Raw genomic sequence first — 15,256 nt, 5'->3', positions numbered from 1 at the left:
TTCGAGAAAATTTGAAGATGTGAAGGGCATTAATGGCCCGGGAGCTATTTATAGTGCTCGAATAATATTTCATCTAATTAACTCATTGGGCAATGCATCTGCTAATAAGACATATGGGCGACACTATTCTATTTGCTGAGGATGATCGATTGAAACCATCGTGATTCTTCAAATCCCGAATGATACACATAAGCCATACATGGATGCTCCTACAGACATCACATTGGTAGTGTATGTAGGAACCTACTAAGTCCTTTTACTACCGTCAGAATACAAATCATCTTAATATCAGATTAAATTAAAAATTATAACTCCGGTCAGTCCTCCAAAAATAATTTTATTTGGATGTCTCAGTAAAATTGACCAACCAATTAATCATTCAAATGTTTTCTCTAAAAACATGTTGAATATGTATCAAACATTTATAATAAAAAGTATATTTGATTATATTCAAAACATTTAATGAAGTTGATGTATGTGAAACACTGTCTCCAAATTATATTCTATTTGTTTCATCACTACAAATCAGCGTTGAATGAAGTTGATAGTACAATTACTCCTTTAACTTAGATCTAACTGAGTAAATTAATGTGAAGGTGGACACGATGTTGGATTTTACTACAAATCTCAGTAATCGAGATGTTTATTGAGTATTTACTGAGCTAGAAATCTTAAAATAGGGAGAGACATGTAAAGTGTAGCTTCCTAAAGATGATGATAATTTTGTATCTTCATATGCTTAGAATTGATAATAAATCAAAAAAAATAAAAAACCGTAACGTCCAATCATATGATATATAATTAATAAATATTTGATACCAGAAATATAACAAGTGATAGGACAATTAACAGTAAAAACAAATACTCAATCAACAATTAAACCACATGAATAATATATCAAAATAATAATTCAAGTTGGATTTTATCCTTTCTATATGTATTACAAAACAATTTTCTTACTTGACTTGCTATAAAAGATTACCGTAGGCATGATAATCGATATCAGTTGTCATTTATTTAAATTATTTAAATTTTATCATGTCGAATAGACTATGTCGATAACTCACTCGATATTGATCTTTGTATATATCGCTCGTAAAACCAGCATCAAACAATTATCAAATTATGAGTGAATGTTCAATAGTTGATTCAGATATTACTAATATTATTTTATCAACCCTCAACGCTAGATTGCCATGATGATATAGTAAGCATGATACTGATAAGGATGACATACCACCTAAGCATATCTACTTAACAATCTTGGGAAAAAAATATTCTTTGTTAATATCCCACCTCATGGCCTATCACTAAGAATGCAAACCTAAGAAACTTCAGTTTTACGAGATCGTTCGACTCCACTCTTTTAAGAGAGGTGAGAGGAGGAAGAGAAGCTCTTTGGCTGAGGTTATCACGTGTACCACATGTGCGGGATAAACAAGTAGTAGTTGAATTAGATCACCGTATCGGTGTCCCCGTACAGCCTCGGTGATCCACTCACTGCTGTAATCTCCAAAACAGCAAATCATAAAATAACATATAGTAACCGTTCGATATTATCACCTGATAAAATGAACGGTAAGGATAATGTTGTAATAAACTTTACGGTACGGTCTGACAGCTAATCAACCCACAGATCTACTGTAGCGGCGACTCGGTCCCCGGAAGAGTGTCATCCATCAGACCGTGAATGCTCCGCGGAAATCTTTTAACTATCCACATCCATTGCATCATCGAAACATGGACGGCCAGACGCGACGCAAATGATCATGGAGCAACTTAGTTGAATCAGTCCGGACGATCATTGGAAGCGCTGTCGCTTTTTAACGAGAGAACCAAAAAAAATAAAGAGAAGTAGCTTCTTCTCTTTTTCCTGCCTTTGGTAAGCACTCGAAGATTAGGGTTTTGTTGCTGCATTCGGGTTGGAAAACCTAGCCGGAGATATTCTTTCCACCAATGGAGCACGGTGGCGATGGCCACGGCGGAGGCGCCGGAGGTGGAGGGTTCCACCGCAACGAGGCGATATCGGCCGTCCAGGACGAGGAGCAGTTCTACGGGGAGGACGACGACTACGACGACCTCTACAGCGACGTCAACGTTGGCGACGGGTTCCACCAGAACTTCCAGGGTGGCGATGACGCGGAGGGTTTTCAGGCCGGGGACGAGCGGCGGAGCGAACCCCAACCGCCGCCGCCCCCACCGTTGCCTATACCGGCGCCGCAGCAGCCGGTGGCGGAGACGTCCGAGAGGGTCCAGATCCCGGGCATCGCCGGGGAGCCGAAGATCGAGCGGGTTGCTGATAGATCCGCCGGTTTCCAGGACCCGGGGTTCAGGGGAGGCGCCGAGCCTATGGTTGGGGTCAGACAGGCGGCACCGCTACCTCCACCGCCGATGCCGGTGGTGACGGGTGCAGGTAGGACTGACCTAGGCCAGGCTTCCGGTAGTTTTAGCCAGATCCAGAGCAATAATCGGAACAATAGCTTCCCAAATGAGGGCTTTCAGAGACAAGGAGGTGGCTTTGGGAACGAGGGTTTCCAGAGGCAAGGAGGTGGTGGAAGCGTAGTTGTACCTGCAGGTAACGCAAATGGTGGAGGGGACGCAGGTGGCGGTGGCGGAGCTGGAGCAGGGGTTGGTGGGACTACACTTTTCGTTGGTGAACTCCATTGGTGGACGACTGATGCAGATCTTGAAGAAGAACTCTGCAAATATGGGCAGGTAAAAGAAGTGAAATTTTTTGATGAGAGGGCGAGCGGAAAATCAAAAGGATACTGTCAGGTCGACTTCTATGATTCAATGGCTGCATCAGCCTGCATGGACGGTATGAACGGGCATATTTTCAATGGAAGACCTTGCGTTGTTGCTTTGGCTTCACCGTACACTGTTCGGCGAATGGGTGAGAACCAAGTGAACAAGAACCAGCAGGCAATGGGCCAGTCCCAGCCGCCAGCAGCTGCACAGAAGGGTAGGGGAGGTAGCGGGTCTTCAGCTGGTGGCAATTTTGGACGTGGAGGAGGTGTTGGCGGTGGCAGTGGTGGAAATTGGGGAAAAGGTGGTGGAATGGGGAACCGAGGGCAAATGGGTAATATGAGGAACAGAATGGGTCCCCTCGGTGGAAGGGGTATCATGGGCAATGGTGGGATGGTTGCCCCACCACCACCTGTGTTGCATCCTGGAGCTATGCTCGGTCAAGGGTTTGATCCCATGGGCTATGGAGCAGCAATGGGTAGAATGGGTGCTGGCTTTGGAGGCTTCCCTGCAGGTGCTGCTGGTGCTCCTTTTCCTGGAATGATGCCTTCGTTCCCACCTGTTGTGGCTCCACATGTCAATCCAGCTTTTTTTGGGAGGGGACTGGCACCTGGTGGCGTTGGTATGTGGTCTGATCCGAACATGGGTGGATGGGGAGGTGAAGATCAGTCAAGCTATGGGGAGGATGCTACCTCAGATCAGCAGTATGGAGAAGGGAGCCATGGGAAGGATAGGATGGCTGAGAGGGATCGTTATGGTGCTCCAGAGAGAAGACATGAAAAGGAGAAAGATATGGGTTCTGGACAGGAGTGGCCAGAGAGAAGACACCGTGATGAGAAGGAGAGAGAGACAGGGAGAGATAAGGAACCGGGCCGGGAGAGGGACAGAGAGCGTGAAAGGGAGAGGGACAGGGAAAGAGACAGGGAAAGGGAGCGGGAACTTGATCGTGAACGTGACAGGTATCGAGATGACAGAGACAGACATGGTGATCACTATAGACACAGGGATCGTGAGCCAGAGCGTGATGATGACTGGGCTAGAGGAAGATCATCTAGGCCTCGCAGCAAGTCACACGAGGTTGAACATTCAAAGAGGCGTCGGCCATCACATGAATGATTTAGGTCCTTTGCAGCTTTCTCAAAACAGGAAGATGTTATCAAGATGAATCATATGTTTCAGTAGCTGCTTTTACTTCAAGTTCAAGATACTTCTGGTTGAGAATTCCTGCAAGGGCCCTGCTTAGTCATCTGACTGAAGAAGTAAGCTAGCTTTCTTTTTGTTTCTATTTCTCAATGTTTATGGTATCCATGCAATACTTTGATAGGTGATATACTTCTTCAGCAACACATAACTTTCAGGTAATGTTTTTTTTTTATCATATCCTGATTGTGTAATGGAACTATTAGTTCGAGTTGCTTGACTATTAGTGTTTTTTGTTATTAAAGCAATTGAGGCATGATATGCTGAAAGTCTTGGTGCCTGAGTTTCACTAGAACAATAAGAACAAAAATATTGTTCTAGTTTATTTCTTGTAAAAGCATATATCGCTGGCTAACGTATTTCATACATTACATTTCCTGCTGCCTTTGTGTTCTTTCTTCGACCGCGAAAGAGTTTGGGTTCCTGGTGCCATCTAGAATGGAAGTCCCGTTTCACTCTTTTTCAGCCTTGGGTTCGAGCAAATAGGTTAGTTTTCAAGCCATTTGCTCTCTGATCAAGCCTTCAGTTGTACCTTTCCCAGTTGGAGTTACAGTTGCTGCAGTCCTTAGGGAAAGTAGTTTTCAAGCTTTGTACTTACCAAAAAAAAAAAAAGTTTTCAAGCTTTGTTAGTATGACTACAAATTCTTTTCATATCTTCTTTATAAATATAGTCAATTTCTCCATTTAATGGAACCTCTTTGTCAACTTATTAATAGCATTATTGTCAAATAGCCTACATGACCCTGAACACATCAAGAACCCTGATATTTCCATCAAATATTTCTCAAGATGTGACAATGTTAACAGACAAGTACTGTAACTCATGGTGGTCTTCACTATACTCTCAAACTTTATACATGTGCTAGGTATATGGGTGACCAACTTGGACTTGTATGCTTAGGACTGTAGGCACAACATATATGAAAATGCACTAAAGTACTACCATGCATGGCTGAAGTGTGCACCTAGCTTTGCAAGACTGATTAGTCCCTATCTGTTCCAGCCAATCCAAATTCTGATTTGTTGTCTCTGGCCCTAACACATTTATAGAGAATCAGGGGGAGAAGTATTGACCAAATTCCAAGGAATCCTGACTGATACCGGCCAACAGTTGATCTTTTGTCAGTCCCAATGGTCCCATCAGTTGCTTCCAATCAGTAATTTTACTTGTTTCCAGTTGGTCCCAATGATCTTGATAAACCCAACTGACACCTGAATGATCCCAACCTATGAGTATGTTACACACAACAATAACATCCTATCTTACATATGCTCTTTAGGCTATTACTGGTTTTTTGAAGTGCTATTGGGAATGTGATTCAAGATGTTCCTTATGTTTTTTTGGTTAATTTGGATTGTGGGGAGTCTTTTTTTTTCAGTTGATTAATTGTTAGATACTTGTATATTAGTTATTAGTTATTATTTTTAAGTTGTCCAAAATCTGGATTGATTAGTTTCAAGTGTATTCTATTTCATTATAACTGTAGTGCTAGGCCACTCAAAACCCCATAGAAACATCTATTTGCAAGTCTATGGCTCGCTATAACCACTGCATAACTGATTTGCAAGTCTTTCTCATCTATTTGTATCTTCTGCAACCAATGAAAATTATCTAAATTCTTTTTATTTCTTCAAGTTATCTTTGATGTCGACTATTTGTTCTTTAAAAAGAACAAGGATCTTGGTATTAGAATCATTGTGTGTCCTTGGGTCTATTGGATGTTTCTCCAAGTTTGTTTGGTTTTTTCTGTTGTCGCCTTGTTATGAAGCATTAATGGTTATGTAGCTAGTTCACCCAAATAGAACAAAAGGGTCCTTCCTAGAGATGTCATGTGTACTGGGTCTGCCCAGCCTGGTACAGTTTGGGGTAGGCATGACAGTATGACACTGTTGCTATCATTTGGGCCGAGTCACACCGGACTAGAAATTCTTGGCCTATCATGGCTTGTGGCCTGTAGCCTATCCAAAAAATGAAAAACAATATAAACAAATTGGTATTTATTTGAAGTTGAGAACTCACAATACATTCTGGCTTCTAGGTTCACTAACCTGCTAACTGTATTTATAAAAATCAGAAAGCCATCGGGGCATTTCTCCTGGCAAAATGTCTCCAATGCATAACGCATAATTGATCAAAAATTAAAAATACATGTAGATTAGAGTTAAAATCCATACCTACAGAATGTCTAGTTGTTGCCCATGGATTTGTTCTGGTCCCTGATGCTCACCCTGATTGATTCTGTATCTCATCCTTGAATCATGCAAATGACATTATTATAATTTTGTTCCGGTAAACAAAATTGCATTCCTGATTTTCTCTGTAGAGATAATGATTCATAATCCATCTTGCTCACATCAAGCACATTTAATATTAAAAAACCTAATTAATGATTTTGATTGTTGAATGAGAATGTTTACAGTACCATTATTACTAAATACATTTTTTAATATAAAAGATAGCCATATAGCCTGCATCAGGTCTGCAGCCTGCTAGTCCCACTACAGTAGCAAGATTGTCATGCCAAACCTGCCCTAAATCATGATGAACTTAGGCCGTTTATAGATTGGATCGAGCATATTATACTTGTAATCATTTCATGTAACTACACAAGGTACATAGAGCAAGCTATATGTATAACCATACATGGTCATCCTCGTACACCTGTTCCCATCATCAAATACAGAGACATTTATATATGCTGATCCCAAGTTATTCTTAGTTGCCTACTCATAGGAATAAAAAGAAAAAGGATGGCACGATACATGAATCCCCTGCCATTCTGGGTTCTAATTACGGTGCTACAAATGAGTGGCAAAAAAATTCCTTAGGTTGCTGAAATGGGGAGAGTTACTTAAAATGCAATTCTAAGATTTGAGTTGGTTGCACAGTAATGTTATCTAAGATACTGGTTAATTCCTTGAACCATCAGTCTTATCTTTAACATGAAACTCTGGTTTGATCCTGTACTTGGTAGCTTGATCTGGATGCAACTTCTAACTTTCTCACTCGTTTGTGCATGTAAACTTATTCCATCAACTTGGTTCTTTGAAATCCTTGATGAATCCTAGGATAGAATTTCATGCAATATCCTTGTCTTTTTAGTTTTCTGATAGAATTTTATGTTCAAATACATGTTGACTCTATGTAGTTCTATGTCTGCAGCTAGAAGATGATCGTATCATTTAAGGTACAGTTTTGGCGACTCTTCCTCCTGCTACCGCTGATCCTCCAAGCATCAATCTAGACTCACATCCTTGGTGCATTATGTTAAAATTAAAAATGAACTTCTTGATGAGCAGCTTTGAAATGATGTTTGGGACTTTAGTAGTGTGATTATTCTCCTGAGAAAACTTTTAGCTAAGATACTCATCAATTATGCTCTACAATCAGTCATGGAAATGTTGTCATGTTTTTTATCATGGTGTCAAAGCTGCATACAGACGGTAATGCAGGTTTACCGAAAACTGATAAACGGGCCACAGCCTGTTGGCTCGTAGCGCTGGTCAAGGCACCACGACCCACGGGAATGAAATGTTTGATTTGATTGTTATTAATCACTGTTTTGTTGTCTTTTTCCTGTTGTAGGGTGATTCCCAAGTCATTGCATATATATGTGTCAGCTATATTTTTTGTTCTTGTTGTAACTGCTTGGTAGGTTAGGCCATACCCGAGTCAATTTCTTAGACTTGGCACTGATTGGAGGATTTTGAAACAATTTCCTCCATTGTACATTTGTTCTCATGCCATAATGAAATGCTGATTCCTCTTTTCCAAAATCTCTCTTGATGTTTTCTGGTTCAGTCTCGAAAGGATAGATTGTGTTAGATGATGCTGATCTTTCGTGCACCCGTTACAATATGTTTTCTGGAGAAGAGTATATACCTAAGCTTTTTTTCTTTCAACGCAAAATTGTATCAGGTTGGATGAATGAGTTGTATCATGCAAGAGTATATATAAGCTGTATCATGCAAAAATATTAAAGGATCTACTAGATTGAGGGATGTGTTGAATTAGTTTTTGGTTTCTTGTGGGATTATTATGGAGTTTCTATTAAGAAATTGTATCAGGCTGGATGAATGAGTTGTATCCTGCAAGAGTTTGTATAAGCTGTATCATGTAAAAATATTAAAGGATCTACTAGATTGGGGGATGAGTTGAATTAGTTTTTGGTTTCTTGTGGGATTATTATGGAGTTTCTATTAAGATGTTAGCTGTGATGATTAATAAGATGCATGATAGCTATTGTACAATCTGTAATGTTAAGCCTCAAATTCTCATCTGATATGATTCTGAATTAGATGTGATGGTTTGGTGCGTGATACCAATGTATGCTTTCTGACTGTTTCTTGGATTAGTCTGTGGCAGTGTCGTACTCGATTAGCCAACTTCGATGGCTCGATTACTATGGGCTCTTACGCCCATGACATCACAGACACAACCCAGCGGCGCCAATGTGCGTGCTCGTGTTGGCCGTCACCGACTTGCACCGTACGTCCACAATTGCGGCCGGTGGCTTGCTCTTCTCGTAACATCGAACCTCTCTGGGGCCTACCACGCCGAGCTGGTGAGGCTGCTGCGTAGACAGATGGGGAACTCGTGAAGCAGCGAGCTCTTACCCGTCACTTGTGCTTCGGCCAACCCATGGGCACAGCGGGTCCATTTCCGTGTAAAGGCATCGCTTCCGCCGGCGAACGCTAGAGCGGTCTCCACTTCCACTCGTCCTCTGGTTGATCCCCTCCTTCCTCGACGTCCACATCGAGGGAGCCGCACTGCCATGGTGACGCTAGTAGTGGCGACTGCCGTCGACCCGGCCTCCGTCGGCCCCGCCTCCTCCTTCCTTGCGATGCCCGGGTGGAACCCTGGCCCTTCCATCGCCGTCCGTTTCGTTCCCTTGCCATGATTGGGAACTTCTCTTTTCGTTCCGTTTCGATCGTTAAATGTACGTGTTGATTCTTGATCTGGGTTCTCTGGCGTGATTTTAGATCGGGATGGAGAGCTTCGCGAACGGGTCGGTGCGCCTGCTGAAGCACGAGAGGAGCATCGTGGCCGAGGACGACCTGGACCGCAGGTGGGAGGCGGCCACGGGAGAGCCCGTCGATGAGGTCATCTTCCTCAGCCGCCACACTGCCGTCTCCAACCGCCCCGCGCTTACTGTCCACCCCATCGGTAGTACTACAATCTTTCCTCCCCCAATTTGATACGATCGGTGACCCCGACCGATCCCCCGTTCGCCAGTTCGAGTACTAATGGCTTTCTTTCTTGATTTATTCTCTTTCTCTCTTTGAAGGCGTGCCGCATATACGGGAAGGCGAGCCACTCCCGCAGGGAGGGCGGCCCTGCTGGGCGGGGCCGCCAAACCCCAGGGTCGGCCCGTGGTTACGTCTCATGAAGAAGATTGCCGAAGCCAACGGTCTCATCCCGGAGTTTGAGGTAACTTTCCTTTTTCTTTCTGTTCTACTGTTCTAGGTAGCTATCTCACATTTTATCATCTCGATCGGCCATATTTTGGAATAATCTAATCCATCTATGTCTAATTTTCGTTCAGTTGCTTTTGTTCATGTCCTATATTTCTTTTCTTTAGGGGGAATTTGTTCTCCTGCAATAAGAACGTGAAAATTAAGTCGTTGTACTGAATAAGATTGAGCGATTTTTTTAGAATGTTTATTTCATTTAGTGCAGCTACCAATTTTATACTGCATGTATACTTTCGATGGAAGTATATGTTCCATCCATAAGTACCATATTAGAAATATTCTTTAAAGAACACTTATGAACCTTAGAGTTGTCAAAAAATATTTCTAAAAGATAAGACAAAACATAATTGGATTATGTTGAATTTGGATCTATGCATTCTTAATTCCTTGGTGTATCCTGCTTTATTTCCTGGGCAACTCAAACACAAGAACAACCTACCTCAAATAACATTCACAAGGATATTCTGTTATTTTGGGAGATAAAAATATCCTTCTCATTTTTGTCTTATATACTTCCTGATTACAAATATAAAATAGATGAGGGGATCATTGGATTAACATCAACAAATCATGATTTCTGTACAAAAATACTTTTGCTAGGAGAGCAAGGAACAGAAAGAGATTGTTTTTCTTGTTTTTGGTGCTTGAACTCCATGTTGCCATCCTGTTTGCTACATTTATTCGAGTAGTGTTATGCTACTAGTGCTTCCTACACACCTAGACATTTAAAAAAAAATTACAGGATAATGTATCATATACTTTATGAGTAATAATTTATGGGATGATGTTGAAAAGGTTATTTGATTGAATAGAAGGGATGGGATGGTGTTGTAAAGGAGTATGTTCATATCATGGGGTGGATGTTTGATAGGGTATCTGACTATCTGTGCATACAAGTCATTTCTCGGGTTATGATTTAAGTTCTTGATGTTTTCTTTCTTTTTGCAGATTACTTTGGAAGCAACTCATCATGGACCAGTGGTTAATACACCCACCATGTTCCTGGAGATTGGTATTGTAATTTCTTCATGATTGTGGATGGATGTAGTAGATGATTGGTTTGGTCAGTCACTTAGCAGGTCTTTTTATTAAACAATTACCCTGATGCCAATTACATTAAAGGAATTGAGTTATTAATAATTAAACATTTAAAACCTATAAGTTTTTCACATTAGTATTGATTGCCTATGTGGCAAAGAACATAGTCGCTTTATTATAAAAAATGCCCAAGGTTTATCCTAGGTGTTGGGATCAAATCAAAGCTGTGAAATATGAAGGTGTAACTTTTGTTACACGGTTTTGAGCTTGAAATTCAACGATGTTCTGCTGTATTGACTCAGATGTGCCAATGTAGCTGTTGGCTTGTGGCAGTCAGAATAGTCCCAGCATCATTATTTTTTTTAGCACACGGCATGATGGGTAAAATTAAAATATATGGTTATGACAAGTGCAAATGTATGCCGAACGGTCACAAAAAATGAAAATCGGAAATTACCAAGATATTGATGAAAGTAGGATTGTGGATATTAAAAGCTTTCTATTGATAGTACAAGAGCCCATCTTTTTTATGCACTCCTGTAATTCTTGTAGGGAGCACAGAGGAATACTGGGGGAGGCAAGATGCTGCTCAAGCTATTGCTTTAGTTAAGTGAGCTTTTATTACCTTAACTATTTCCAAGAAGATTCTCCACATGTAAAAAAATTATTTTAATATTTTGCATAAAAGTTTTCTATGACCATTTCTCGCCACATGATTTTTTTTTTTTTGAGTAAAATTGACCATTGCAGTGATTACCCATTGTACTCTTTGTATACCATTTTAATTAAAGTTCTGATTGATTCCATCCAAATTTCTAATAGTTCCAAAATCATTTTATCCTGATATTTTGCAGCTTCTCTGGGAAGGACTTGGTCTTGGAGGAGGTTCTGGTGTCGGAAACTGGAGCAGGTACCATATGGTGGTAGTGTACGTTATACAAGTAAAAACTATGTGTACGACAATATTGATTACAATCTTTGGGGCCAGAATATTGAAAAGGGCCTTGCTAGGACCAAAATATCTCATATGTTTGCTAGAGACAGGACTTGAGTTTGTATGTCTTGACTCTTGAGGTATATGCATGTAACTTAGGTTTCTTGTGTAACAGATGATAACGCACAAAAAGTTGCTCATCTTTATCCACTATTTAGATACATGTTAATATGTTATATGCATTAAGTTGAATCTTGAATGTCCTTTGATGCAGAGAAAATAACGGTGACAACGTTCTCTTGGGGATAGGAGGTGGTCATTATGTGCCTCGTCATATGGATATCGTTTGGTAAGCAACAAGACTCTATAATCTTACCATAACATGGTGTTGGAATTTTACAGTGTCTGATCGCATAGAGTTTCTAAAGTTAACCATAATTTCATTTGAATGAGTACCCTTCTGTTATTTCTGTTTGGTTGTGAAGACTGTCATGGCAGAAACCTACAAAGAAGCCTGCTTGCTTTGTTGATATCTGTTCCATCAGACTATATCTAGAGACCTTTAAATTGGTCATACTGCCTTTGACAATTAATGAATTGGTTAGGAAGTATCCTGAAATTAGTTTGATTGGTTAATCTTCAATATGTTCTCTATCATAAATGTAGTTGTCAGTTAATAATGGATTCACAGATCTATTATTTTGTTCAATTTTTTTTGTCAAAATTTTTAACTCATTTAAGTATGCATCTTTCTGATGATAATTTTGCTTGTCTGAATTTCGTCAAAACTATCTTGCAAGAACACAGGATCACATGGAAGTGGTAGGCAATTGTTTCTTCTGAAGTACCAGAAGACTCACAATTTCTATGCTTTCTTTTGACATATACGTATTAATAGCACTTACTTCCGAGAATATCAATTTTGTGTTTTTGCATATATGATTCAGTATTATTTTGTTGAAGTTTCTTATTGCAGCTTTTTTCACTGGTGACATGTAATTTAACTAAAATTTCAAAATAAATCAGGATAGTTGATTTCTACCTTCATGCAAATGTAAAATTCAACCATCAACTTTTGATTCCAAAGCTCGACTAGGAAAGGATGTATGGCAGTGGTATTAATTATTATTTTGGTTACTTACTGCTTGAGTCCCGGTGGAGCTAACTTTCCGCCGGTGTTGGTTTGGTATTGCATTCTTTTTTTCAGAAAACTTTGATGCAGGGAATATATAATTACCACATTTTACTGATTTATGAATTATAATATAAGTTCAGGAAAGATGGTGTCTGGGTAGGTCACCTGCTATCTGGATATTCTTTACCAATGGAAGATCCTAATCAGCAAAAAAGAGAAAATGGTGAAAAATGTATTGGTGGTGCATGGAAGCAAGCTATCAAAGTTTCATATGAGGCTACTAAGTTGGCATTTCCAGGAGGAGAAGTCATAGCACATCTTGATCACAAGTATGTATGAGTGATATGAATTATCGAAAATCAATATTCTCTTTAGTTTTTTATTTATTAATTTCTTATTGGGCTTGTATTTCATCTCTGCTTGGTCTTTTATGCATTTCAATACTTGATGCAGCCAGGTTTTGTTTAGTTAATATTAAGTTTAGTTTGTATAATAACTTAAAATTGTGCCTAGCTGAAATTTTCCAAGTATTTTACCTTTTTTACCAGAGTTCGTTGATGTACCCATCTATGTTTCCTATGTTTCAGAAAGGTCTTTTGTGCAAGTGATAAGAACTCAATGTGGTAACTAGAATACAAGCTATAAAGGCTCGTTGAGGACAATTATAGATTTAGTAAGAACAGCTCATGAACGAGGGATGAGTTGAATGGGTTATCTTGATGAAGCTCAGAAGGACATAAGAGCCTATATTGTGGACCTATTGCCTGTTACCAGACTGACAAGCCTTGAAATCTATCTGAGCATGAAGGAGATGAAGATGGTTGTGAAGATCACACCAAGCAACCTAGCAACGGATTAAAAAAAGCAATGTAGGCTTTATGATCCAATATTTGCAAGAACTAAAAATCTAAGGACACCAATCTCTTCCAGCACCCACCATGATCAAGATCTCAAAGGATATTCAGACTTAAGCAACGATGGTTAGCTTGCTGGTTCCCATCATGATGAAGAGCAACATGCAATCTGCAATCCTAAACAAAGGATGAGTTGAAATGGTTATCTTGATGAAGCTCTCAGAAGATGTTTAAAGCCTATTTAGTGGACTTTTTTCCTTACCTGACAAACAAGTCTTAGAAATCTGTCTGAACATGAAGGAAATAGAGATGAAGATGGTTCTGAAGATTACACCGAGGAACCTAGTGTGTGAAAAAAAAGAAAAATGTGATTTAGGTTTAATCCAATATCTGTGAGGATTGAAAATGGGTTGGGAACAATGTTCAGACTTTAACCAATTAGTAAATTTGATTTAGATTGAGCAATCATGGGAATCCAGTCATTATATGAAAGAGTAAGATATTCTTGAGATATAGAAGACCAAATACATTTTTTTTTTGTTTTCATCATCTTAGCATAATTCATCTGAAAATGCATCATGCTTGGATTTCGTTAGCATTGTGAATGGTATGATAGTTCATCAAATCCTTACATTAATCAGGCACCTCTAATGAATTAATTAAGCAGTAAAGCATTTCCTGAAATTTTTGGTCATTTTTTCTTATATACCCATCTATCTTCTGTTATTATGGTGTGCATCTTTTGGTTGTCAGTTCAGTTTTTTATGGCAATCATGGATGCTAAAGCAGCTTTAGGAAATTATTAATTAAGCTACTTTGGTTTTTTTGCTAATGTTGTCCGCTTTTAATCTTCGTTTTGTTGGATTCAATATCTGAGAATAGTTTGGTTAACATAATGATTGTTTGAGAGTGCAGGAGCTTTAAAGGCTGGCAGAAGAATGCAATCACAAGCTTTTTGACAGAGGAGAACATAAAGATTGGAAAACCGCAGGACTTCTATTAATTCCTTGCATTCGAGGAAGCAAAATAGTTGGTTTTTCTTGTCGGTTGTATACCTCATTTCACCAAGATCTATAGTTTTCATTGTCCCACATTACGATGTTGTTTCTTAAGTAACTTGTAATTCATGAACCAGAAGCAGCGACTCATAAAGAGGAACCTTGACTTTCTTCTGAGAAATCTAATGGACACCATATGAAGGTCAGCTTTACCTTTTGCATCACTGGCCTTGGTTCATTTCCTGCTGTTTTGCTGGTTTATGGTGCATGGTTCATAGATCAAGATATGTCAAATAAAGCTTTAGGTTAGAAGCATAAGTCCTCTTTGCTAGGGGAATTATGTCAAAAAGTTGCGTATATTCAACTTTTTGTGTGTTTGGTGATGTGCAAAGATAATGTTCTGATCCAGAAGATAAGCTTGGGGGTGGAGCCCAGCCTCAGCTACAGGATGTTATCTTCTGCAGCAGCAGGTGACTCTCGTCCCTTCCATCTTCCACAATTCATTGTCCGTAATGTCATCTTGCTTAGGTTTAAACATCAGAGGACACATGTGGTCGGTCCTACTGCTTGAAGATGGCTGGTGATGTCCTCTGCAGTTCCTTGATGTGTCTGTGTGCATGTGAACTTTACATGTCAGTCTGTGGGTCAGTGATGTTGCACCGTGTTTGCAAGTGCTCAAGTTTGAGTCTGCAAGACAAAGTGATGGAGTCGTGTCTTTTAGGTGCAAAACCTCAAACTTCTTATACCTCATCATCCGATATAAAAATATCATATAAAATTATTATGAAAAAAAATTAGCTCATCCTTCATCCATCTATCCACGTAGATAAAATTTCAAGATAGACCGTTCAAAGTTGTTTTTTTTCTATCACACAGG

At 39.7% G+C, this 15,256-nt stretch overlaps 2 protein-coding genes across 4 annotated transcripts; both read left to right on the top strand.

Annotated features, from left to right (window-relative positions):
• The first annotated feature begins 1,859 nt into the window (after positions 1 to 1,859).
• LOC103993702 (uncharacterized) lies at positions 1,860 to 8,436 on the top strand. Of its 3 annotated transcripts, XM_065135948.1 has the most exons (3): positions 1,864 to 4,004; positions 4,358 to 4,431; positions 7,109 to 7,722. In XM_065135948.1, exon 1 carries the CDS (start codon positions 1,957 to 1,959, stop codon positions 3,859 to 3,861), a length of 1,905 nt encoding a protein of 634 aa, XP_064992020.1. In that variant the 5' UTR covers positions 1,864 to 1,956; the 3' UTR covers positions 3,862 to 4,004; positions 4,358 to 4,431; positions 7,109 to 7,722. The 3 variants fall into 3 exon arrangements, with proteins under 3 accessions (XP_009412148.2, XP_064992020.1, XP_064992021.1); XM_009413873.3 differs by lacking the exon at positions 4,358 to 4,431 and having other exon boundaries at positions 1,860 to 4,004; XM_065135949.1 differs by lacking the exons at positions 4,358 to 4,431; positions 7,109 to 7,722 and adding an exon at positions 8,302 to 8,436.
• Positions 8,437 to 8,570: 134 nt separating this feature from the next.
• Positions 8,571 to 14,603, top strand: LOC135628938 (D-aminoacyl-tRNA deacylase-like). Its single transcript, XM_065135950.1, has 9 exons — positions 8,571 to 8,822; positions 8,929 to 9,112; positions 9,234 to 9,376; positions 10,369 to 10,432; positions 11,011 to 11,063; positions 11,313 to 11,368; positions 11,667 to 11,741; positions 12,668 to 12,856; positions 14,297 to 14,603. The coding sequence occupies exons 1-9, from the start codon at positions 8,721 to 8,723 to the stop codon at positions 14,382 to 14,384; spliced, it is 954 nt and encodes a 317-aa protein (XP_064992022.1). The 5' UTR covers positions 8,571 to 8,720; the 3' UTR covers positions 14,385 to 14,603.
• The last annotated feature ends 653 nt before the right edge of the window (positions 14,604 to 15,256 follow it).

Source organism: Musa acuminata, chromosome BXJ3-1 (genome assembly GCF_036884655.1).
Source record: "Musa acuminata AAA Group cultivar baxijiao chromosome BXJ3-1, Cavendish_Baxijiao_AAA, whole genome shotgun sequence".
Classification (NCBI taxonomy): domain Eukaryota; kingdom Viridiplantae; phylum Streptophyta; class Magnoliopsida; order Zingiberales; family Musaceae; genus Musa; species Musa acuminata.
The sequence above is the reverse complement of the archived record's forward strand: the minus strand, read 5'-3'. Positions and strand labels throughout refer to the sequence as shown.

Excerpts from the sequence above, each read along its gene's own strand:
- LOC135628938 (XM_065135950.1), top strand. The coding sequence starts at position 8,721 with ATGGTGACGCTAGTAGTGGCGACTGCCGTCGACCCGGCCTCCGTCGGC. Across the intron at positions 11,369-11,666 it reads GGTGTCGGAAACTGGAGCAG|AGAAAATAACGGTGACAACG; the intron begins GTACCATATGGT and ends CCTTTGATGCAG. Across the intron at positions 11,742-12,667 it reads CGTCATATGGATATCGTTTG|GAAAGATGGTGTCTGGGTAG; the intron begins GTAAGCAACAAG and ends ATATAAGTTCAG.
- LOC103993702 (XM_065135949.1), top strand. The coding sequence starts at position 1,957 with ATGGAGCACGGTGGCGATGGCCACGGCGGAGGCGCCGGAGGTGGAGGG.